At 54.4% G+C, this 25,314-nt stretch overlaps 1 protein-coding gene across 9 annotated transcripts in view; it reads left to right on the top strand.

The window, feature by feature from the left end:
* The window catches only part of SBNO2 (strawberry notch homolog 2), a 128,716-nt gene extending 109,553 nt beyond the window's left edge, over nt 1-19,163 (top strand). For all 9 annotated transcript variants that reach the window (XM_044998616.1, XM_044998615.1, XM_044998622.1 and 6 more), the window contains 16 exons: nt 1,380-1,462; nt 2,582-2,782; nt 3,481-3,656; nt 4,503-4,634; nt 5,552-5,687; nt 6,549-6,661; nt 7,494-7,565; nt 8,422-8,530; nt 9,750-9,824; nt 10,214-10,357; nt 11,218-11,312; nt 12,095-12,187; nt 12,686-12,817; nt 13,661-13,737; nt 14,030-14,220; nt 14,938-19,163. In XM_044998616.1, the coding sequence (XP_044854551.1) occupies nt 1,380-1,462; nt 2,582-2,782; nt 3,481-3,656; nt 4,503-4,634; nt 5,552-5,687; nt 6,549-6,661; nt 7,494-7,565; nt 8,422-8,530; nt 9,750-9,824; nt 10,214-10,357; nt 11,218-11,312; nt 12,095-12,187; nt 12,686-12,817; nt 13,661-13,737; nt 14,030-14,220; nt 14,938-15,572 (2,464 nt within the window). In that variant the 3' untranslated portion in view covers nt 15,573-19,163. The remainder of the gene's footprint in view (nt 1-1,379; nt 1,463-2,581; nt 2,783-3,480; nt 3,657-4,502; nt 4,635-5,551; nt 5,688-6,548; nt 6,662-7,493; nt 7,566-8,421; nt 8,531-9,749; nt 9,825-10,213; nt 10,358-11,217; nt 11,313-12,094; nt 12,188-12,685; nt 12,818-13,660; nt 13,738-14,029; nt 14,221-14,937) is intronic.
* The last annotated feature ends 6,151 nt before the right edge of the window (nt 19,164-25,314 follow it).

Genomic DNA, 25,314 nt, shown 5'->3' on the forward strand with positions numbered 1-25,314 from the left:
AGGTGTTTACTTGCTGGGCAGTACCATCTCCTAATGTGCCTGCTTCACAGTGTCCGATGGCAACTTCCTGGTTCTGAAGCCCTTCAGCAGTGGGGAGGGGGGTGTTCTTAGGGGAGTGTGTTTGCAATGGAGCAGTTGCTGACAAAACAAGGAGGGAAGGACTGCTTCCTGTTTGTGCAGGGGAGTCTATAAAACTTTGTTAATGGGGATCCCAGTGGAGGAGAAGGAGAAAACACAGATGGTCAGAAGAATGGCAAGCTGGATTTCATGGCAAGGAGACTCAGAACCTGAATCCTGGCTTGAAGGAAGCAAAGTGACTCTCAGCCTTCTCTGGGTCTCAGCTCTGTACCCAGAGCCAGTCCGGCACTGAGGGCAAAGGGCCTTTCCAGTACCGCATAATAGCTCTTGTTTAACTCCCACTCTGGTCTGAGAGCCCCTCCTCTATTCCCCAAATACCCCGTCTCTCAGCAGGTGGGAATCATGCCCATACCTCTCAGCTGTTGCTTTCAACATTTGTTTCAGCCCAAGCTCATTCAGCGCTGCCTCCTCATTGCACATGGGCCCAGTCCCTCCCAGTCCAGCCAGCATTGAAGCATTTACTCTTTCGTTTTCAGTACAGCCCGCAAAAGCATCCATTTGATTTCCACCTCTTCTGATTTTTCCATCCACCTAGACCCACAGCGTGTTCATGTTTTGTCACTGGCCTTTACCTTGCGGGCAAGTAGTTCAGCTTTAGGTTAATCAAAGCACGTTCGTTAGACAGCCGTGACCCAGAGTCTCCACCATTTCAGGCAGGTCAGTTACACGGCACAGGGTTGGAACTGCTAGCCCACACAACACCCAGAGAAGATGTTGGATGTTGGAACATACTGGATTTTGCAGTAACAACTTCCAAACATAGAGAGCGTCACACTTAAACCTTGCTCACAGTTACTCTGGCGTTTGTGCTGTTTTGGCCTGTCCCATGGCAGCGCGATGCCCGTGGCATTTTGTGTTTATATTGCAACAGCTCCGTTCAGCAGGAGTAGCAGGCAGTCTAAAGCAGAGAGCATTTCTCACCACAGCATTCACTCCGTGTCCATACCGTAAGGCTGAGATCCTGCTGGAGCGAGCCAGGCTTTCTTGTTTCACTCGCGCAGTTTGCCATCAGAACGCTCTGCTGAAATGCAGCCTCCTCCTCTCCATTCGAGTTGCCGTGATTCCTCAGATCCAAGCTGTACTAATCGATAATTGTTCAGACTCACTAACAGTTAGAGAATGCTTGGTTTAGCCCATTTTCCTATTAAATATGTCGATCTCTTAAATACCCATTGATACATTATAACCAGTAGATGTTCCTACTCCTGGTAGCTAGAATAAATTTTGCATCTTACTTTCAGAGGCGTCTTTCTATCACTAATTCAGAAGCACTTTCCTTCAACCAAAAGAAAGAGAGAAAAAGGAACTGGCATTAAAAGAAAACGTAAGACCGCCTTCCACCGCCCAACGTCTGACCTCCTGCCTTTCCGCCTCGCCCCAGCTACTCAGCCTTTTCGTCTCCTTTTCCCTTCCCCACTTCATGCTTTGCCTTGGTTTGGGTTTGCCCTCCCTTAGATCCCTTGCTACAGTCTCTCACCCTAGGCATGTCGCTAGTTACAGCTCTCCATGTCATCTTTCCCCCCCACAACTCACCTCCCTTCCACCAAATCACTTCCTAGCCCCTGGGATTGCCCAGTAGCCAGGCCCTTTCTCCCTGCGATGCAGACTGCTAGACTGACAGGCAGATTTTGCTAGACTCTCAGCTGCACATCTGAGGCCTTCTTGCAGCAAGGGGTTTTTCTCCTCTGCCCCTTACATATAGGGTGGCAGGTGCCCTGGAAAATACCTCAGTTATCTACCCTATTCCTAGCTGCGGCTGCAGGTAAGAACTGTCTCCTGTACCACCTGTGTTCCCTCTGTGCTGGGTTCCTTTGCAAGCAGGTTGGACCCTAGCTCTCATGCCCATGGTGACGCGGGAAGTGGGATATGGCAAAAGGGGGAAGAGGAGAGAGTGGTAAAGGCTGATTTACAGAGATTGCCCAGGCAAACTGCTGCGTGGGCACCAACTGCTGGGGTTCCCTCCCAGCTGAGACCAACGGATTGGTAACGTCTTGCATGGCTGGGGCATTTCTCACTGTGCTGGGAATTCAGTCCTGATGCGACTGGTTTTCCTTCCTGAACCACCAATGCACCAGCCCCTCTCTTTGCCTAAAGATTTTCCTTTAGATAGCTAAGCCTGTGGGTTCTTTCCCCACAAGGGGAGAAGAGGAAAGTAGCTGCAATTCTGCTTTGCTAACACATGACCAGGTGAGAGCAAGGTGCAGTTTGCACATTGCCATGTGGCCATCTTCAGCCCTGGTAAAAGACTGGCTCATTCTTCCTCTCTCTCTTTTTCCCCCATGCCCAAACGTCTGCCTCTCTCTCTGATCTGCCTTTCGCTTGGGGCAACCTTAGCTCCCCTGTGACCTCTCCTCCATTCTCTGAGCCAGTGCTTGCTGCTCTGTGCTGACCTGCTCCGCGGGCCCCCTTCTCCCCCGCTGATGTGGCTCGCTCTCCCTCACAGGGAAGCAGAAAGGCCGCTGTGCGAAGGCCCTGAAAGGCATGTACGACATGGCGGGCGTGATCAAGATCAGCGACGACAGCAGCACTGATTCGGAGGTGGGGCTGGACAGCGACTTCAACTCCTCCCCGGAGTCCCTGTTCGACAACGACGACGTCATCTTTGTCGAACACACCTACAATGGCTTTGCATCCGAAGACAGAGGTGAGCCAGGCTGGTGAGCTGGAGTTAATCCCTTCCCAGGCCAGGGACAAGCCAGGCATCTGGGGGAGGTCAGGGGACAAGGGTCCGGGCTTTTCCTGGTCTCGTACATGTGCAGAATTACATTCCGAAAGGATGTGACCCTGGCTTTGCTTAGCATCCCACGTGGGACAGCGGCGCTGGAAATCTGATACAGGCACCTTTCATGGTGTCTCCCCAGGGACAGTGAGGGTCCTGTTATGTGTTGGGAGTGGCCTTGGCAGGGATTGGCCGGCTGTCGCACCCACCAGCTCAGAGCCGATCCTTGTGTCTCTTTAGGGAGGTTGAGGAAATAGTACCTGCAGACTTCCTCCCTTCCATGTTGTTCCAGGCTAACGCAGACTTGCTTGGCTATCCTGCACTGCCCAAGTGGGGGAGCCCCCACGCCCGTGTTAAAAGCAAACTGACATTTGTATAATAGAACGATTGGCTTGTAGCTGATTTATACCTAGTTGTGGTCAGAGTTGGGGGGTGGGGTGGAGTGTGGAATACCAGCCTGCATGAGAGATCAGTCCTTACTCTCTCAATCAGACCCCTCCTCTCTTGAGCCTCAGTCTGGGTCGTTCTATGGTGGTTCTTCACACCGGTCCCAGGCTCTGTGGCTGCTGTGTTCTTTGCCATCCCCTGGCTGGACTCTAAGCACCTGCCTTTCAACATTGCAGGCATTTTGCACTTGCCAGGGTCCCAGAAGGACGTGCATGGCCCGGGAGTGCTAGAACACGTGGAGAGAATGAAACAGGACCTCCTATCAAAAGTAAAAGCACTGGGAAAAGAGCTACCTCTCAATACCTTGGATGAGCTGATTAATCACTTTGGGGGCCCAGAGTACGTGGCAGAGGTATGTCGTATTATGGTCGCCTGGCGTTGGGCTCAGCAGCTCAGCCGGCTGTTCGTGGCTGTAACCACTAGAGGGTGCCGTAAGGCCAGCCCTTGGAGAGGTTGAGCTGTGCTCCCAGCCCCACGGGCACATCGGGGCTCTGTGGTTCACAGCTGAGCGGGCAGCCGCTGGCTAACATGGCAGCTCCTGCGGACTAAGGCCATGACTACGCTACTACTTACATCGGCAACACTTAGGTCGCTCGGGTGTGAAAAAACCACCCCCGGGAGCGACATCGGTTTCACCGACAGAAGCGCTGGTGTCCACAGCTCTCCTGCCGACAGCTACTCCGCTCGTTGAAGGTGGTCAGCGGGAGAGCTCTCCCCTGTCGGCACAGGGCGGCTCCACGGGAGATCTTACAGCAATGCAGCTGCCTTGGGACATGTAGACATGGCCCTAGTTCCCGACAGTGCCTGTCCAGTGTGTGATGGTGGGGTAGGAGGAGCTCTCTGAGGGATCCCCCCCCTTTATGCTTTTTGCAATATTTTCCTCCCGTTCAGGCCCTGGGGTGTAACCCCCTTCTTTCCAACCAGGACTGGCTGGGACTCCCTACTACTTATTTACTGTGCTCCTGGACTAGTTACTTCACTGCCGCAGTTTCCCTAATTGTGAAAAATAGTCTCCAGGGCAAAAATTCCCTTCGGAAGCAGTTTATTGCTCCAGGTCTGGCCAGTATAGACCCCTGCCCATGTGTCTGCTGTAACATTTACTTCCCAAGTGCTCCATTTCACCCTTGCGCCCCCACTCTGTCTGTCTGTCTGTCTGTCTCTCATTAACGACCTCTTTCTTCCCTGGCGGGCCATGTAGATGACTGGCCGGAAAGGCCGGGTGGTGAGCAGACCTGACGGCTCCATCATGTATGAGTCCCGGGCTGAGCAGGGCCTCTCCATAGACCACGTCAACCTGAAGGAGAAGGAGCGTTTTATGAGTGGGGAAAAGGTGAGTGAGGCTCTGAACCAGAGGCCCCTGCAGCTGCACACTGGAGAAGCTATGGATTGGCACAGTGCGCTTGTGGGTGGCTGCGCAGGCGCCGGTGGGTGCTCGCCCCCGGCCATCCCAACCCCTTCCCCAAAGTCCCCACCCCAACTCCACCCCCTCCCTGCTCCTATTGGACCCCTTCCCCAAATCCCCGCCCTGGCCCCGCCTCGTTCCCTCTCCTCCCCCCTCCCTCCCAGCGCTTGCTGCCGCGAATCAGCTGTTTTGTGGTGGGAAGCACTGGGAGGGAGGGGGGAGAAGCGGAGCCGCGGCGTGCTCAGGGGAGGAGGCGGAGGTGAGCTGGGGGCGGGGCGGGGAGCTGCCGGTAGGTGCAGAGCACCCACCAGTTTTTCCCCGTGGGTGCCTATGGGCGGCTACCCCAGACGCATGATGGGACCTTGCAGTCACTGCCTTGCCCCAGATGTGTGTGCCTGTCTCCGTCAGTCCCTTTGCGCTTCACCCGGAAGCCTGGCACTTGACCATTCGCTTTCCAGAGGAGAGTTGGGCGTTTCTGTAGAAGCTAGAAATGCTGCTCTTGCAGTAGCCAGAGGGGGCACTGCAGAGTGTCCTGTGGGATTGCCTGCCCCAGGCTCTGAACACCCTGCTGAACACCTAGGATGGAGGCCAAGGATATGGATCTCTCATGAGTAGGGCAGAGCACTAGACAGCTGTGCCAACCCCTCAGGCCCATAAAACGAATATGAATTGTGCCAGCTTGACCTGCTGGGAAGTGACATGGAGGCAGGGGGCCTTCTGTGGATCAGGACGGACTGTATCCTGGGATTTCTCTGGGCCTGCCCCTGAATGCTTTCCATGTAGCCGTTCTCCCAGATCTCTGGGAATACCATTGCGCCTCCTCACTCCTGCTGTGTCTCTCTCAGCTCGTAGCAATAATCTCCGAGGCCTCCAGCTCAGGGATCTCTCTCCAAGCAGACAGGCGGGTGAGGAACCAGAAGCGCCGGGTCCACATGACACTGGAACTGCCCTGGAGTGCAGACCGAGCCATACAGCAGTTTGGTGAGCGCCGAACATTCTCAGTCACTTTCTCCTTCTGCTCATTGGCTACGGGGTGTAGTTCAGCCCTGCAAACGAAGCACCCGCCTGGCCTTGTTCTGGAGCCGCAGGGAGCCCAGTTGTGTTCAGTGGCACAAAGGGCTGACCCCAGAAACATGGGGCTCATGCAGCCTACCAGGACCAGGCCAGGCATGAGGCAGCTGTGATCAACTTCCCTTCAGGGGAGGGGGTGGGGTGTAGTTGATAAAGAGGAGGGGTAGCTTATCTGTGGGAGCAGAGCACTGGGCTGGTGCCCCCCAGATCCTGTTCTGGGTCTCATCTTGGTGCCTAGGGGACACTTGTCAATGCCAAAGAACCTTTGAAAGGCTCCAAACTGGAATAACTCGGGGTGCTGCTCCTGTGTAGGGGGAAGTGAAGGGCTGGACTGGAGTGTCAGCTCATGGTGCACCAAGGATTGGGATGCATCGGCAGAGCTGTGTGTGTGTGTGAAGCTAGCATGGCACCCGACCATGCTCTGTGCCTGGGGTGAAGCAGCCTCTCATCACAAGAGCAGTAGAGGATATGAATGAACGGCTGCATTTTAAAACTCGAGTGATTTTTGTGACTGGCCACCCTGCTGTGATCCTGGAGAGGTCAGGGCAGCAGCCTTGCTCTGGCAGTGCCAGGTGGGAAGAACTGGCAGCACAAAGCCGATGCGAGAAACTATGTCCTCCTTCCCCAGAAGAGAAGCGTTGGGTTTGGTTTCAAAGCCGATAGGTGCCCTAAGGGAAGCTGTCTTGTTTGTCTGTGTTCCCCACTTCCTTCTCAGCAGCTGTTCCCATGATCGTGTCAGCTTCCACGTCATTCACCCCCATCTCTCTCCAGGTCGCACACACCGATCGAACCAGGTCTCTGCTCCGGAGTACGTCTTCCTTATCTCTGAGCTGGCGGGGGAGAGGAGGTTCGCGTCCATCGTCGCGAAACGCTTGGAGAGCCTCGTAAGTGCCCCGGAGGATGGTTAGAAATAAAACCCAGGCTGGCTCTGAATATTTCTGAGCGACTCTGCTTCTGGGTCACCTCTGGTCCCGAATAGAACTCAGATGAGGGATTATGTCACCATGGGCTGACGTGCAGCCACCTCTGCGGCGAAACAAGGAAGCTGTTTAACAGCCTCCAGAAGAGGAAGTGAAGAATACTCTACGTAATTGGGATGGTGGAATTTCAGGGAGGTAGAATGTAAATTGGGATGATGGAATTTCCCAACAGGCAGGAGTTAACACCCATTCTTTTCCAGGAAGGAAACAGACTCTTTAATGACCACACGCTATCATTGCCTCAGTTCAGTGTTTCATCATTTCTAATGAATCCATGAGTATCTCTGAGTGTTAATATACTAGCACCTCGCTGTCTTCCCGTAGTATTTCTATGTACCGACTTCTGGTGAAACTTGCTCTGCTTTTAAACCATCCCACCCTGACTATTTGCTCAAATTAAGGGAAAAACCTACATATGAAAATATAGGTGGCGTGTAATCTAATCAGTGTGTTTAGGTTGAACATCGTGTCTCACACGCCAGCCGTGTGGCACATGATGCCTCAGATATCTGGAAGAAAAGTGGCATTTTCCAGACACCAGAGCTGGCTTGTGATAATCTCCAATCCTGGTGCTTGCTGTTGAGGCTGATCAGATACAGCCCTCTAACATGGGGTCGCCTTAGGAGTCAGTCTGTAACCAGGGGTCACTGAGCTTCGTTATGGATGCAGTTGCTTTTCCCGGTGAGTCTCTTCCCCAGCCTTTCTGAGCAGCTGTGTGCTTTGTCTCTTCTTCCAGGGTGCCTTAACTCACGGAGATAGAAGAGCCACTGAATCCAGAGACCTCAGCAAGTACAACTTTGAGAATAAGGTGACCGTTAGTAATTCTGCATAATCATTTAGCAAGCTTAAAATACCCAGCACACTCCTTTGGTAGGACACTGAGCATGGCCAGAGCCAGTGCTGGGGTTCACAGGTCATGGCAGGTTAGGTATCTGGTCTTGTGAGCCCTGGGAACAAAGCTCTTGGTTTTGGCACAAAATACAAACATACGGAGAGCATAAGAAGAGAGCTTTAGAGACCTCGATCCTCAGGAAGGGGAGATGTGTATTCTGGTCTTATGTACAAGGAAACTGAGGCGGAGATGCTGCATGACTTGCCTACATGCAGAAAGGGAATTTGGGTTAGGGCCAGGACCTCATAAGTTCCCAATAATAGTAATGCCCAGCTCTTATGTAATGCTTTTAATCAGCAGCTCTCAAAGCGTTTTCCAAGGGAGGTCAGTATTATCCCCATTTTACAGGTGGGGAAACCGAGGCACATACTGGGGGTGACTTGCCCAAGTTCACCCAGCAAACCAGTAGTAGATCTAGGAAGAGAACCCAGGTCACCCGAGTCCCAGTCCAGTACCCCATCCACTAGGGCACACTGCCTCTCCTTCCTGTGCTTAGGCCTTGCCTCTCATAGGGCTGGAAGAAGACTCATGGGTGAGACCAGCTACCTGACTTGGGTCTGTACCCGAACACATGAGTTATCCATCAGGTTCTTGATGGACGTGTCTCTGGTGGCTGCATTTACTTCAGCATCTGCCAGGATGTCTACGTGCTTCCCACCCATTGCTGAGGAAAGCAGCATCCCAGATCCCTTCTCACTACACACTTCAGGGGTGGAGATCAGAGGACAGAGCTGCTCCCCACCCCCATGTGACTGTTCTCTCCTTTCCACAGTACGGGACCAGAGCGCTAGACAGGGTCCTCACCACCATCCTCAACCAGACTAAGAGCAAAGTGCCTCTGCCCAAGTATTACCAGGAACGAGAGGCTGAATTTTTTCAAGGTGAGAACATTAACTGGGGTTTCTACTTGAAAATGCTTCTTGCTGGCTCAGTTAGTGTGTGGTAGGGATAGATCACTGCCAGGAAAGCTGGAGCGGGCACGCAGAGCCATTCACTGCCCTCCTCCTGCGGGGAGAAGACACCGAAGGGACCAACAGCAGGCTGACGTGGACAGCTAGCGACAGAAGCGGGGAGAGGGGCAGCACTCCACGGTAAGTGAGGCAGTGGGGTGAGCCAGGTGGCAGTGCCCCTCCCCAGGCGTGGGAGAATGCAGAGGTGGGATCTATTCTTACTGGGGTGTCACAGTTCAGGGCAACTGCACCTGCATTTCCCCCTCGTGGGCCAGTAAAGGCCCCCACTTTAGGCTCCTTGCTGCTACCTCTCTTGGGTGGAGACTTGTGCCTCTCTCCCTCCTGACCGGGGTATGTCTAAGCTGCATAGTTTCCTGCCTACGCTGTGAATTTCCCAGCAAGTCGGACTGCCTAGGCAGGCCTGCTTTGCCTTCCCTGAGAGGCTATAAACAGCCTAATGGCTCCCGGTTAGCAAATACCACCTCGCCCTTTCTGAGCAAGCACATTTATCCTCAAGGTGAAAACACCAACAGAGAAAATCATTAACGTGGCAAAAGAACTTGCACGCCTGCTAATAGGTTTACCAGAGATCACCCCAACTCCCACTGGTAGGAGTCGGTCCTTCCAGCCCCACCCAGGGGATTTTCAAATGAGCTCGGAACAAGCACACAGACTGCGCAGCTCAGCCCGCTCCTTTATGCGGCTTGGGCCTTTGATCTTGTCCTCATGTAACAGGTGATCTGCAGACAATGGCTGTCTCCTCGGGGGGTAGGGGGTGGGAAACCCACTTTACTTGTTTGTCCCCACAGTTCATTCTTGTCTAGCACATTTGTTTCCAATAGTCCCTTGATGCTCCTGACGCTTCCCAGGGTTTACCTTGGTCACGGCTCCCCCCAGAGAAGTTACGCACCATCCCACCGTAATACGTCACATTTTTAATACAAGGGACTCCAAAGCTACTTCACCTTAAGTCGATACGGCTTTGCCAGGAGATTGCCCTCTCTGTCATCGGGGGAGTGGCCATCTCAGCAAGCCGGGGAAGCAGCCCTGTAGCAGGACTGCTGAGATAAGGGGCCTCGTGGCATTGGGGTGGAGGCCACATGGCAGCTCCCAACCTTCAAGGCACGTGCTTCCCCTTCTGTCATTCTAGAAATGAAACAAGGTCTCATCTCGGTCGGGATCTGCTGCAAGGAGATGAAATACGGCTACGTATCGGTGGAGAAGGGTAAGCCTGGAATCTTTCCTCCCCGCCCTGTGGAGAGACAGGCTAAGGGACACAGTTACCGTAGTGCACGTTTGCTGCCGTCCTCCTGGCCCACGTCAGACTTGTCCTGTAGGCGACGCGGGACACAGCACTTGGGAAGCCGGAGAGAAGCTCTGCAGGTGCTTGGCCAGCAGAAGCAGAGCATCTTTGCCACTCCTTGGTCTGCAGGGCCCAGCCTGACTAGCAGCCAAGCTCTGGGGGCCCTGGCAGTGTTGGCTTCCAATGGGTCGCCCTGCCGGCTCTCCTGGAGAAAGCAGAGGTGCTCCCCTGCTCTCTGGGATGGTGGGGGGAAGGGGAGTTGTCACTGAGCTGCTCAGATTCCCTACCCTGAGCTGCGCTCTCCATTGCAGACTGCTCCATAACCAAGTTCCTGAACCGCATCCTGGGCCTGGAGGTGCACAAGCAGAACATGCTCTTCCAGTACTTCACTGATACCTTCGACCACCTGATTGAGAAGGACAAGAAGGAGGGCAAATACGACATGGGCATCTTAGGTAGGAGAAGGAAGAGGGGGGAAAACTCCCTGCTGGGATGTGCCCCGCTGCTGCACCCTTCAATGGGCAGTGGCTTTCTGTGCCAGATGCTGGGTGTGACTGGGCTGCCTACACTCCGTGCATCCTATGCTCCTTGCTCCCATTAGCTCTTGACCTGGTCTGGGCTTCACACTCTGGTGACCCCGCCCCCGGCTGGGCGTTCAGACGTAGAGAGATTTCCATGCTAGGTCAGCACCCATCGAGAGAGCAGGATTCGAACCCCAGCCTCTCTAGCCCTGCCTAGGCTTTCGAGTGCTAGGAGCTCGCCCCTGTGCCTCAGCGTACGGGGTGGGTTGCTGGGAGAAGATGTTAGTGCCGTGACTCTGTTGGCTAATCCAGGGGAAGGGCTCTGCGCCTGCCCTAAGCTGGAGAGGATGGATAGTGGAGGGGACGGTGTGGGGCCCTGGCTGGTGAGAAGCCTGCGCTGTGATCTCTCACAGGAAGGATGCTTGGGACGGGCTGGCGGGAACGATGTCCCCAGGTTGAAGGCCCAGGACGCTCTGGTGCCCAGACCTTGGTGGGTCTACAGCAGGACAAACCCCAAGAGAAGAGCAGGCTGCAGGGCAGCTGAGGGGCCTGTGGGATTAGGGACTCTCAGCTTCCCCTAATAGCCCCCCAGCTGCAGGGCCCAGGCCTGATCCCCTGCCCTGCAATGAACACGAGGGAGTTGTTGCACCATAAGGGTTGGCTGAACCAGTGCAGGGCTCCCAGGGGGTGGGGCTGGGAACCCCAGCGGTAAATGGAGGTGGCCTGGGGCTGCGACGTGGAGCTCTGCCACTCACCAGAGGTCTAAGGCCTGTTTCTTTCTGCTGCCTCCGCAGACTTAGCCCCCGGCGTGGATGAGATTTACGAGGAGAGCAAGGAGGTTTTCCTGACCCCGGGGCACCCCCAGGACGGGCAGGTGGTGTTCTATGAGGTAAGGGGCTAGGTAAGGTCTCTGCCAGGGCAGCCCTGTCCGTGGGTCCCCGGAGCACATAGCCGCTCTTGGGCAGCCCTTGCTCCAGCTGTTGTTCCTGGCCTGGATCTTGCTCCTCCTTGGCCAGGTGTAGGCTGCGCAGCCGCAGGACGGAGACTGGTATTGAAGTGGTGCCAGGGGGCCCCAATCAGGGATCAGGGCCTCTTGTGCTAGGGGCTGTACACAGGAGCCAAGGAGAATCCCTGCCCATCAGCCCATCCCCATCCTAGCACATGGGTACTTCAGCCGCCAAAGTGTCCTCGTCCCTGTCTGGGCACGGGGGGGCACCTTGCCCAGCCCCAGTTCCCTGAGCTGAGCGAGCTGGCAGGCAGTCTTGCTGGCAGGCGTCTCCAGCATGGCGCTTCCCGGACGCTCCCATCCCATGGGGCGTGTTTTGGCAGCGATCTCGGTAGCGCTCTGCCCACCCACTTCCCTTTACACAGACCCTGCATTCGCCCCGCTTCCCGTCTCACATCATTCCCATGGCAACGATAGCAGTTGCTTCCATGGTAGAGTCACCCGGGGGAACTAGGCACACGTGGTACAGAGCACAGCCGCTCTGGCAGGAGCCACAGGCTCACATGGCCCAGGCACCCTCTGGCTTGGGCCCCTTGGAAGCTGATGCTGCTCGTCTTTAGGCCAAGGAGGTAGGGGTGTGTGTGTGTGTGTGTGGGAGAGAGGGAGAGGGGGACACTCCGACACCTGCCATCCATAAAACACGGGGCTCTCATTTATCCTGTTAGATCAGCGTCGACAGAGGCCTGAAGTGGGAGGAGGCCTACGAGAAATCGCTCAAACTGACAGGCACCTACGACGGCTTCTACCTCTCCCACAAGGTGAACTCCCCAGCGCCACCAGGGCTGCTGCCCCACACATCTGCGATGGGCTCCAGCGGGGGCGTCTGGTTGTTGGCAGCCAGCAAGAGGCCAGTCGCAACGATCGATGCCTCGCTGACCGGTCACCCGGGGCCCAGAAAAGCCTCTGAGGAGCTGCCGTTTCATTTCGCCCAGTTCGGGAGGGGGGTTGACTTCATAAGGCCGAGGATGGGGGCGGAGGGGGATTGTAATGGGAGTAACAAAAGGATCCTTGTTCCTGGAGCCAGCTCCGCTCGGACAGCGCATTCCCCGCCATGCTCACAGCAGAGGCGTGAATGGGGGCGGGTGCCGGCTGGAATTTCCCTGCCCCCAGTGTACGGCCGCTGCAGAGCCAGCGTCCCCATCGGCCGCCCCGCTCTCGGAAGCAGGGGTGCAGACAGACGTTGGAAGCGTGGGGAGGCGCCGCGTCCCATCCGCCCATGGCACACGTGAGTGTAACTGTCCAACTTGTGCCCACAGACGCGAGGCTGTAAATACACCTGCCTGCTGGCAGAGCAGGGCCGCGGGAAGAACTTCATCCTCTACAAGCCCAACATCGGCAAGCAGAGCCAGCCCGAAAGCCTCGAAAGCCTCTTTAAGAAGTACCGCCAGGTAGGTGGGAGCCACAGGAGGCAGCTGCTGCCCTTCCCTCCATCCCCCGCAAGGCTGAGCGGGAGGGACGCTGCCTGTGCCCCGGCTTCCCTCTGCACATGGGAACTGTAGCTGATCAAGGAAACTGTGACCCAACCACAGTCAGGGCAGAGGGAGAGTCCTTGGGGCTGAATGCTCCCCTGGGAGCAAAGCTCTGCAGGCGCATGGTTCTGTAGGCACAGATGTAGGGATGGGCTCTGCCCGCCCAGAGGCATGCTCAGCAAATCTCCCCCCGGCGCCAGCGTGGGGCTGAGCTGTGACACGTCCGTCCGAATTCTCAGCAGGTCAGTGTTCTTCAGACCCGACGCTGACGCTCCAGAGGGATACCGGGGGCACCGGGAGTGGAGCGTTGGCATGAGGGGGGTTGGCTGCCCTTTGCCAGGGCTGGATGCAGAGTATCGGACTTGACGGATCAGCGCTCTGCTCCCTGCCTGGCAGAGCGTGTCCGGGGCTTGTTTGCTCCCTTGTGTTCAAATGCCAACACTGCCATCAGCACAGGGGAAAAGGGAAAACCAACCATACCTTCCGTGCTTGCCCTTGTCTAGCTGCCGGGTGCGCACCTCAGCGTGCCATGCACACTGATCAATTGAGCCTCTTGGCACCCCTGGCAGGACTCACTGTTCCCAATTTACAGCTGGGGAGACTGAGGCACATGGGTGCTGTGACTTTCCCAAAGTCCCCTCACATCTGGCAGAGCTGGGGATAGAACCCAGGTGTCCTGACTCCCAGTGCTGGGCCTTAGCCCTCCACCACCCTGAGGAGAGTGGAAAAGTCTAAGTTTGCCTCTGGCGGTGTCCCTTGCAGGTGCGGCCCGAGGAAGCCAAGGAACACTGGGAGAGCAGCTACCTCTTCTCCTTCACGAAGTGTAACCACGCCGTCTGGTAAGTGACGCCCAGTGCCGAGGGCCTGGCCTACTCTGGGCTCCCTGCTGAGGAAGCTCGGAGCCCTGTCCAAACGCGGGTAGCTGCTGCTGTCTCTGGGGTCTTCCCCGCTCTGCGTGACCCTGCTGCTTCTGTGAGCTGCTTTGCCTGGCCTGTCCCAGGGGTCCCCACTAATACTGCATCCTCCTCCTCCTCACTCCCCACCCCCAACAAGCCAGGGGAAGGGAGGGGCTGCTCCCAGGGACAGGGGCTGCTGGTAACTCTTGTTCTCTTCCTCTCTGCAAACCTGAAGGAACAGAACCTGCAAACTAATCCAAGAGGGAAAGGAGTGTTTCCAGGGCATGCGCCTGCGCCGTTACTACATGCTGTGCGGCGCGCTGCTGCGGGTCTGGAGCAAGATCGCCAGCATCATGTCGGACATCACCAACACCAGCTACCTGCAGATCGTCCGCCTCAAGACCAAGGAGAAGAAAAAACAAGTTGGTGAGTGCAGGGGTCAGCGTGCCACGAGGGCGGCCCTGTGGTGGCAGGGAAGGGGAAGGGAGCTGCATGCTGTGTTTCAGGGGCATGTGGAGGGGTTCCTGGATTCCCTTCCTATACCAGGCAGGGCTCTGCATGTCTCTCTCCTCTCCCCGATCCTGACTGGACAGCTCTGTGATTAAGGAGATCCTGTGGGATGAGAGCAGGAGAAGCGTGTAACTCCCGGCCCATTCACTTTGCATGCTCCAGGCCAGGCCTTGGCATGGAGCTGAGGCTCCGTATCCCTTGGGTGGAGCGGGGAAGGGGAATTAACCCAGCATTTGGGCATGACCCAGGCATGGTGCACCCTCTGCTCAGCTCTCAGCTGCCCGGGCTGGGGGTGAAGGCAGGGCTGTTTCTGCCCATTACACTCCTGCCCCCTGGCACCCTTCACTGCAGGGACTGCAGATGCCATCACACCAGTGCAGTCTGGGAACCTGGCTGTGGACCTCCTGCTGTCTCCTCTGCTGCCAAGCCCAGGTGCAGCCAGCTCCTAGGACAGGGCTGCAGTGCCATGGGGATGCAGCTTGCCGTGTAGGCAGTGAAACTGGCAGCCTTGCGGGGAGGGGCTGAGGGATGCAGTTAGCCCAGACGCTGCGTCCCACTCCCAGGGCCCCTCACCTGTCCCCTCCCAGGAGCTCAGGTGCTTTGGGGGCTGACACAGCATGTTCCATCTCCCAGGGATAAAGATCCCCGAGAGCTGCGTCCATAGGGTGCGGGAGGAGCTGAAGCAGATGGACGAGAATGTGAAGCAGAAGCATAACCACCGGGCCCTTCTGGCCCAGGACCGGAGCCTGCCGTACTCCATGCCACAGCATGTCCTGCAGCAGCCCCATGACCTCTGCCAGCCTGTGGCCGGGCTCCCTCTGCCCAGACACTCCCTGCACCAGGACGAGATCCTGGACTTGACCTACAGCCCTCCCAGCGACAGCCTCTCCACCCTGGCCTTGAAGCCCGACCCCCTGGGCACTTTACACTTCCCGCCGGAGCCTGTTCTCCAGCCACACCAGCAGCACCGGATGCCCTTGCATTTCAGCCTCCCTCCTGTCTTCGAGAGCCCGGCCCCAGCTCTGGCAGGGAACGTGCCTCTCAACCCGCCCCTGCACGACCACGTGCCTCTCCCCCATCCCGACCACCTGCAGCCGCTGCCGCAGCAGCCGCTGCCGCTGGAAGACTTAGCACAGCAGCAGAACATCAATTTCAAGGAGGTGCTGGAAGACATGCTGAGGACGCTGTACGTGGCCCCGCAGGACAGCGCGCTCTCCCAGGAGCGCCAGAGCGTCATCCAGTTCAGCAGGCCCTTTGAACACTTCTGAGGGCCGGGATGGGGCTCAGCCACAGGCGCCGTGCCCCTCCCTAGCCTCTCGCCTGCCTGCCTTTGGCAGGAGCGCTGGCGCGGAGGGAGCCCTGGCTCTTGTATTGCTTTGCAATGACCCGCGGGTCTCAGTTCGGGGGCAGGGGGGTCGCGTATTCCTTACAGCAAAGTTTATTTATATATAATATACAGCCACACATGTATAGAGTTGTACATACCGTGTGTATAAAGGGGGAGTGGGGGTGGCAAAATGCTTTTATCACAGAGCTCAGCTGATCGGGACCCATGTCTTCTGCTGCGGGATGGACCTGCTCAAAGAACCGCGCCCAGGTAGGACAGAGAGGAGAGCCACTGATGGCCCCAGCCCCTCCCCACACCCATCTCCGCACCGACTACAGAGTTGAAAGGCCAGGATTCACCCCCCTCTCCCCGGGGCGAGTGCAGAAGCTGCTAACTGCAGTGTCCGCAGACGGAAACGTTCTGACCCCCAAAGCGATCCTGTTACCAGAGTGTCAGTGATGGCGAAAGCCGTGGTTCCCAGCCGTCGTGGGCAGCTTGGCTGGGTCAGCCGGAGCCAGGCTCTTACTTGGGCTCTTCCATCACAGCCCTGGAGCTTGGTGCCGCTCCAAACACCGGAGTCTCGAGGGAATGGGGGGCAGAGGCGGGGACCGCGGGGGGAGTGACAAGTCCCAGTGCAGGCTGGGAACCACTGAGCTAAAGCATCCATCTGTGTAGGGTTGGGTGGGGCCAGCTGGAGAGAGATTCATCTGACTATAGGTCACGCGCTCGGTCTCTGCTCTCCAGTTAGTCCAGGGCACCCCCTTCTCTTGGGAGGGGAAACTGACATGCTTTGGGCTGCCCTGACTTCCCCAACGGGATGGGGAACAGCTCTTCTGCACTAACGTGCCCACTTGATCAGTATTCAGCAATGAACTCCTTAGCCCCTGGCCAGCCTTCCCATCATCCTCTTCTGCCTGGTGGCTGCTGGCCAGCCTGCACGCCCAGCCCTGGGGCTCCTTGTGGTGGCGGCAGCTCCAGCGTGGCCGCACTTTCCGAGTCTTGCTCTCTGTCGCATTCTCTCCTGGAACCAACTGGCTAGTACCATTCCAATGGGCTTGTTCGCAGCTGGGCGGCGGGGCCAGGCCTGAGTCCGGGAAAGCAGGAGGGGCCCCATGTCTGGATCTTAAAGCTCCAGCACAGGCCACTGTTGATTTCAATGGCTGTTACGGCCGGCTCCACTTTGAATACCAAAGAGCAAACTCCTGCTTAGCCAACCTGAGCAGAGCCCCCCGCAGTCTCTCCAGGGCACTCCACACCCTGCTCCTCCCACCAGCAGTAGCCCTGAGCAGAAGCACTGCGGCCCGTTGGACCAGTAGCTTGCTAGGCTTCATGCTGCAGAGGGCTGCTAGCTGTACACAGAACGTACGCAGTCCAAACGGAGAGCCACACAGCACCTCGACAGCGACACTGCTCCTAGGCTCATGCACCTGCTTCGAGCGAGCTCGGACGTTGCAGCCACCTCTGACTTGGGCAGTTCTGTAGTAAACCTGCTTTTTTATTTACTCAGACAATGGTTTTTGTTTCCTTGGCAGTGCATCCCTGTCAGCCCCAGGGCAGGGAGTCTGTGCCCGCCCCTCCCTGCTGGCAGCATTCACCTGGCTGTGCTGTAACCCTCTTCTCGCTGCCTCAGCCATTCCCGTGTTCCTCCTTTTTCTGAGTCGAGTCATCCTGGCATTTCCGGGAGCATGCCCCCTCCGGGAGGGGAGGAAGTGTGACCTGTGACTGGTCCTGCCTCTTTAGCATGCAGAGCTCCCATTACCCATCACGCGCCCGTCCTTGGCTAATTCTTACCAGACACAGCAAGTCCCTGGGGGGTGTGGAGTGGGGGAGATCTGTGCTGGAGCAGGGCCGTCAGTGGGATCTGCCCAAAGCTCTAAGAGGAGTTAATGGTGGAGTGGGGTGTTCTTGCCCCCTGCAGAGAGATCCCCAGCCACATGTGGAGATTTCAGTGATTGTCACCTGATCTCTGAGTTTAGCAACCAGCTGCCTTCCCTGTGTGACTCAGTTTCCCCATCTGTAACATAGGGATGTGATATTCCCCTACCTTTCTAAAGTGCTGTGACCTCTATAACCCAGTGCAAAGTATTGGTAGCACGTCCTGCCTGGGGGACAGGGAAGCACCTAGTCTCCCAAGCCAGTGAACCATGGTCTCCTCTTCCCACTTCACTTCCTTCCTCCCCCACCCCCCCACGCCCTGCACACGGGAGGTCCTGCTCTCTAGGCCAGTCCAGGTGTGGTCTCTGGCCCTTTCTTCTGGGGTCCTGTGTCTTTTTACATCCTTTGCCTCTCCCCGACCAGGAAGGAGGAGGAGGTTTATTATTTAGATTTCAGCAGTGTCCATAATGTGCTGGGCAGGCCCTGCCATTCCCCCACTTCCCTGGAGATGGGGGGCTTTGAAGGGGCCAGTTCTGAGTAGAATTCTAGATCTCCTCTATGCCCCCTAGCCTCCGACTAAACACCAAAGATCAGAAAAAATCCCCCAAAACTGGAAGCCCAAACGGTGAAGTCCAGATGACATGATCCACTGTTTGGCAGGGATGCTCCTATCCTTGGTGGTGCATTTCCGACCCCTCGGAATCTCTTTAGTTTTCTTCCTAATTTATCACCTAATTGCACTAACCCACCTCTGCGCTGAGCTGCTGGAGAGCCCTGCACTGCGCTGCGTGTGCACAAGAGTCCTGTCCCGTCTTGTTCCGCTCGTGCATTCACCCAAATTGCCAGGGAAGGGGCTATTCCGCCCTGCTGGCCTCTTGTAGGCAGACAGCAAAGATGCCCCTTTTCTTGTGATCAGAGAATATCCCTTTTCCAGGCCTAGATAAAGGCAGGCCCTTCCCTGGTTCTATCGAATACACTCCCCCACTCTATTTATAATGCTCCCTGGATTCATGACACTCAGAGAGAATCTTTGAAAATCTTGGAACCCCTGAGCCCTTATTTAATTTCTTTTTCATTCATTTGGGCACCTGTCAAACTCTCAGCAAAAGTTTAAAAAACACACCAAGAAAACCAATTTCAAACAGGCGTAAACTCAGGAATAATCCTCAGGTGCTCTCTTTCTATCCACCCACGCCAGTGGGTCCCCCCAAAAATATGACCAGGAGTTTTATGTGGTAGTTTTGTTGCTGTTTTAATTCTAAGATATATGCAATTCCTCTCTCCCAATCTCTGGAAAAAACAGGGCACCTTCAAGAAAATTCTTCCCCCGCCCGATCCTGTGTTTTTTGTCAGGGTTAATAATATGTAACAGTATCTTTTAACTAAATTATTATGCAGTTGTCCTACTGATTGTATGTATTTTTTTAAATGAATCCTTTCCCCTTCCTTACACCTTTTTGTTAGCACTTTTTAATCTGCTTGTTTGTTTGCCTTTGTTTTTCTGTATGTATTTATAATGAATTGAGATGTATATATGTAAAGAGATTTTTTTTTTTTTAGAATATGTGCCTTTGACTAATTCCTAAATTTTCTACTTGCATCAGAAGGATAATTTTTGCATTCTGCTCAGTAAAGATGGAAAGGAAGCCACGCATGAGACCTGTGTAAGTCCCAGCTCTATGTATATGTGTGTGTGTATATGTGTGTGTGTGTCTCTGTCTATCTAGATTTGTACTCGCCCAAGGCTCACCTTTTTGGGAGCTGGGTTAGGCAACTGGAGACCATGGTGACGGGCAAATGTATAAAAATCTCACAGTGGGACTTGGTGGTGGATGTGATTTTGAAAAGCCCTCCCCAGGTTGATGCATGGGTTACTGACTCCAGCTGACTCTCTTGCTAGTAGCCAGCCCCAGAGCTCCAGGATCTAAGACCTCGTCTACACTGGGGACTATGCTATTTATCTCCACCCTGATAGCAAGGGGGAGAGCCCTAGTGCGGTCAGTTGTCTAAATGGCATGGGGCTTAAAACACCAGAGGCGATGGTAACCTACCTCCTCTTGGGCTCCTAGAGCTGCTACCGCCTAGTGTGGACACGTCTTACAACCAAACGAAACTTTAGTGGCAAGAGGCCCTAGTGTCGCTCAGTGGACAATGAGAGCTGCATTACCCTGAAGCAGCAGTGGGAGCGGAAGTGGGTTGACTGTGTTGGGAGGAGGGGGTGGGATTCTACTCTGCAAAAATTCCCAGCACCTGCTCCCAGCCTGTCCACGCTCATGGAAACAATTCTCTCTCTCTCTCTGCAGAACCAGTTCTCTGATCATTAGTGACTCCCCCCCCCCCACCCCGTGCCCTGTGCCTGTGTTGAGGGCTCCTGCACCTGTATTTTCCTCACATTCCACCAAGGGCACCCACCCTTAGCTCCTCAGCTGTCACCTCTTGGGCAGAGACCCATGTCTCTCTCCCATCTGACCGGGATTTTCCAGGCTGTACAGTTCGCTGCCTACATTATGAATTCCCCAGCAAGTCCGACTGCCTAAAAGGCCACCGTCTCTGCTTTGCCTTCTCCGCACAACTATAAACAGCCTAATTTCCCACAGTTAGTCCATACCACCCACCTCTTCCAAGCACATTTATTTGCAAGGTGAAAACATGAGCGAAAACACATTAACACAATAAAAGAACTTAATTGCCTACTAACAAGCTCACCGGAGATCACCCCAACTCCACCCAGGGCTCTGGCAGGAGTCAGTCCTTCACACCCCGCACAGGGTTTTCTGTGGTTACATGTTCAAAACACCTTTAGCTCAGAACAAGAACCCCCATGAATTTGAGTCTCCCTCCTTTATCCAGTCTGGGTTTGCTTCACAGAGACCAGGCATAGATAATCAGCCAGCCACGTTAGATCGAACTTGCTTTGATCCACCGGAGTGCGAAGCCCAGCCCTGCCCCCCCCCCCCCAGCGCTGTTTTACCGCGTTATATCGGGGTAGAGGTGTACCATGGACTCCAAAGCTATTTAACCTTAATTCAATACAATCTCCCAGAGATGTTTTAGGAAATTACCGAATCTGTCACGGCATGTTTATATCCAGCACCTCTGGAAGGAGTTGATAGCACAATCCTCTGAATAAGAGACTCTCCACCCTGGGCTGGGGAAATCATGCTGGCAGCCACCATGTTTGGTACACGGTGGCTGTCTGTATGGCTTCCAAAAGCACCCCGAGAATTCCCTGCTTTGGAGGGCCGGCTGGGTTTAGCTCCCCTCCCACGTGCTCTGAATGCTGCTCCTGCTGTCTCCCCTGCCAGGAGGGTCCAGGCTGTTTGCCCTGGCTCTGCTGGGTGGTATTTGATGGGTCCTTGTGACTGTTACCATCACAGGACACTGCAGATTTTAGCATTAAGGGGAATGTAGCTCTTGTAAACAAGGTAGCAAAGGTACCTTGGGATGCACATCTGCGACTAACCCCTCCAGAGCTCAGCCAGGCCCCTGTACAATGGATTCCCTTCCCTGGGCTGTCTCAGCACCTGGACTCCAGCAAGGTCACAACTCATCCCTAATTGTGGCATCAGTGATCCTCTTATCCAGTGTATCAGTTCTGCTTAATCTCTGCTGTCCTAGCCCAGCGGGAACCGGCCTGGCAAAGGCTTGATGCTGAAACGTGCTTCCTTTCTCACCCTAACTGAATAAATGTTTGGGACTCGAGTGCTGGTGTCTCAGCCCGGGAGCGTTTGCCCTATACAACAGGGCCTACGTTGGCAGCACACGCGGCCCTGCCTCTCTTGGGCCTGAGAGGGGCTTATTGGAGTACAGCCGGCAGCATGCTTTGCTAGCCATCCCCTATTCAGCCGTTGGCTTCTCTGCTGTGTCTGCCCACTCCACTGGTGTTGATTGTTGTGGGGTGTTCATCCACTGGGATCTGGGCTCATCCTCATCCCAGCAGTCAGACACATAGGTAAGGAACTCCCCACGGAACCCAAACCTGCGGGAGTGGGGGAAGGAGGTCCTGACCGCTGTGCCAATAGGGTCTGAGTCAGAGCTGGCTTGGCCTCAGCAAGTCCCTAGGTGAAGAGGGGCCCTCCTTGCCTCGTAGTGCTGCTCCAAGGCCCCTCTACCAGCAGTAACTTGTGGGGAGAGGTGGATGCTTTCCACTACGTTGTATACAGGAGTCCTGTCGCAAAGCAAGACAGTAGTGGGCAGTTTGAAGTGAAGACCCAGACTTGACCTGCCCAGCCTTGCTGATCCCTGGTGCAGTTAAATTCTCTCCCCTTTTAGTTTGCAAACAGCTCATTTGATGGAAATAAAGAGCCCAAAGGTGCCGCTGCCATGTACTGGTGCTTCTCAGTGGTGCACTTTGGCTTCTGGAGGTAGGAAATGAGATTACCTGCCTCCCTCCCCTGTCTAAGGCACTGAGCTGTAGGAAGGGGAAGCACTGTAAGGCCCAGTTGGTTTGCAATGGGCCATTGCAGACATGTCCTCCAGCCAGTTAACTGCTGAGACCAGGTCCCATCTGCTTTACATTTTTCTATGCACCTATACTCCTCCCGGCTAGCCAGGACTCCTCCTCTGGTGCTGCAGTTGTATTTAATTGCACCTATAAAGCAGCTTATTCTCATACATTTTTCATTTAGTTAATTGCTTCTGATTTTAACTTGTGCTGTTGGGTATTCAGGGCCTTTTCATCCTCTCTTTACCAGTTACCTTCCTTGCTCTCCTGCTCCCTGTCATTACAGATACTAAGCTACTGTTACCAAAAGGGAAAGAAGTTTATAAAACCGCCCAACACACCCCACTTCCTTAGCCAGGGGCCTGCACCCCTCCTGCCCCTTAAGAGGGGCTTGTGGTGAATGTGAGCTCACTGTGGCCAAAAGAGTTAATGTGATCCTGGGCTACATAACGGGGGGGAATCTCAGGTAGGAGACAGGTTATTTTACCTCTGTATTTAGCACTGGTGTGGCTGCGGCGTACAATTCTGGTGTCTACAATTCAGGGAGGTGAATAATTGGAGATTGATCAAAGAGACGTGCAAATAATTAAAAGATCAGAAGCCTGACTGCAGACACCCATGGAAGATGTGCCCTCTATTTAGTTTAATGAAGAGACGGTTCAGGGTTGACTTGATTTGTCTAAAAGTACCTACAGGGGGAACAAGTAGGTAACCAGGGGCTCTCAATTTAACAAAGAACGGTAGAATACCAGCTATGGGCTGGCAGTTGATGCTAGACAAGTTCAGACAGGAAATAAGGTAATTTAACAGTGAGTAATTAACCATTGAAATGCTTAACAAAAGAGTCATGGATTCTCCATCACACAATTTTTAAATGAAAACTGGATTTGCTCCAGGAATTACTCAGGGAAGTTCTCTGGCTTGTGTTACACATGAGGTCTGATCACAATGGTCCCCTCTAGCCTCAGAATCCATAAAACCCCCCTGAAGCCATTTTACAATACAACTTGAGGCCAGTTCAGGACTCACCCAGGTGGGGTGGTTTGTGATGCTCTGTGTGTGTCATGCTAGTTTAGGGCTGTGAGTGCAGCAGGGCCATCCCACTAACTGCCACACCCTGGCTCATGGCAAACTTCCTACAACTGAGGGTGCAGGCTGGGAAGTGGTCAGAGATGATGGGTTCTTCAGTCCCCCCGGTTTGTGTTTCACCAGGGAAAGGAGGAGTGTAGGCAGGAGCCTTCAACCTCTCCTTCATGCCCATCCTTCCATGGGGTGGGGGCTGCCTCACTACTACAGCCATGTAAGTTGCTGCAGCTGGCTTGGCTGCCTAATTAATATAGGCAGGTTGGGGAGGTTTCTTTAAGCACAGTTGCCTTGTTCATCACATTTGTCTCTTGTAGGGAGAGCCCAACCCTCTGGCTACTTTACACTTAACCCTTTAGAGCCAGGCTCCTGCAGCAATGGAAGGGTAAGAATTCTGTACACTGCAGATCCAGTTCTGTTGAAGAGTGTGACACGGGTTAGATCACAGGAAACCTGATGTGCCAAGACTACTTCTACCCCTGCCAGTTCAGGGCTCCAGCACCCTGTTTTGCTGGGCCAGACACACCCATCTGCTCCCACAAAGACCCAGGGTCTGAATTACTTGCCCCAAAGCTGCAGGCTTCGCTGAAAGCAGCTCACAGAAGTGTTCCTGTCTTTAACATTCAGATGCCCAATGGGGTCTAAACCCAAATAAATCCATTTTACCCTGTATAAAGCTTATACAGTAGAATTTAAGTGGTTCCAAGTAGTAACAGACCACAACAAAGTAAGTCACCAAGCAAAATAAAATGCACTAATCTATGTCTAATGAAACTGAATACAGATAATCTCACCCTCAGATGCTTCAGTAAGTTTCTTCCTCAGACTGGACACCTTCCAGGCCTGGGCACAATTCTTTCCCCTGGTACAGATCTTGTTCCAGCTCAGGTGGTAGCTAGGGGATTCTTCATGATGACTCCTCCCTCTGTTCCACCCATTTATATATCTTTTGCGTAAGGTGGGAATCCTTTGTCCCTCTGGGCTTCCACCCCCCACTCACTGGAAAAGCACCAGCTTAAAGATGGATTCCAGTTCATCTGACATGATCACGTCACTGTAAGACCCTAAGCCTTCATTCCTCCCAGCCTGACTCACAGGGAGGCTGCCTGCAAACAGAGCCAGCCAGTCAATTGTCCTGGTTGATGGGAGTCATTAAGATTCCAACACACCATTAATGGCCCACACTTTGCAGAATTACAATAGGCCCTTAGTTATTTCATATTTTTAGTTTGTTACAAGAATGATACCTTTATACAAATAGGATGACTACACTCAGTAGACAAGCTTTGTAATGATACCTTACAAGAGACCATTTGCTTGAAGCATATTCCAGTTACATTCACTCAAATTTTTATAAAATTTTATAGACTGCAACATCACACACATTCTACGTTTTCACTCAAATCAATCAGTGCATTAACAATGCAGCTGTGCCCTATGGCACAGTGCTTACACCTAAATTCAGCCACACAAAACAAGTCACGTGGCTGATCAATGGTGCAGGCAGCCCAGCTAATCACCCCCTGCTATAGCTGAACTGCCAAAAGATGCTGGTGGCTCTGCCTTAGCCTGCTTGGCAAAATCTATAAAAAAAATAGCTCTAGGAATTAAGCAGCAAGTGCTGAGGCCTTTCCTGTTGGTATTACCAAGGATTATCCCTCTCAGACCCAGCTGTTTGCCTCTAAGAGCAGGAGTTACATAAACTCATGTTTAGCACAGGATTGGGCAGAATAAAAATCTTTCCTGGGGTTAGATCACTTCCCCAGGATCCAGCTAACCTGTTTCAAACTCCCAGCAACAGAGTCAGTTGCTTTCTGCTCCCCACCACTGACAGTGGCCAGCAGGGGCAGCTCCAGGCACCTGCACAGCAAGCACATGCCTGGAGCAGCAACACGGGGCCAGCGGCATGTCAGTTGTTGCGAGGGCAGTAGTCAGGGAGCTATTGGCAGTGTTTCCTGCAGGTCTGCCAGTCCCGCAGCCTTGGTGGCAGGTACACTGAAGGCATGGAACCAGTAGATCACCTGCAGGAACACCAAAGGCTCCCCAATTGCTATGCTTGGGGGTGGCCAAAAAAAAAACCAAAACACCAGAGCCACCCTTGGTGGCCAACATAAAAGTTGCTAATACAACCAGACTTTCTCCCCAGCGGCTGTTCCCTGGCACTGCACAGAAGAGAGCATCCTCCCCCACAGAGATTGTATCTACTTGGAAGAGTCGCTGGAGCTTCTTAGTCTGCACCATGTTACACACAGCTGCTGCCAACAGACTCAGACCAGATGTG

This window comes from Mauremys mutica, chromosome 24 (genome assembly GCF_020497125.1).
Source record: "Mauremys mutica isolate MM-2020 ecotype Southern chromosome 24, ASM2049712v1, whole genome shotgun sequence".
In the NCBI taxonomy this organism is placed as follows: Eukaryota; Metazoa; Chordata; order Testudines; family Geoemydidae; genus Mauremys; species Mauremys mutica.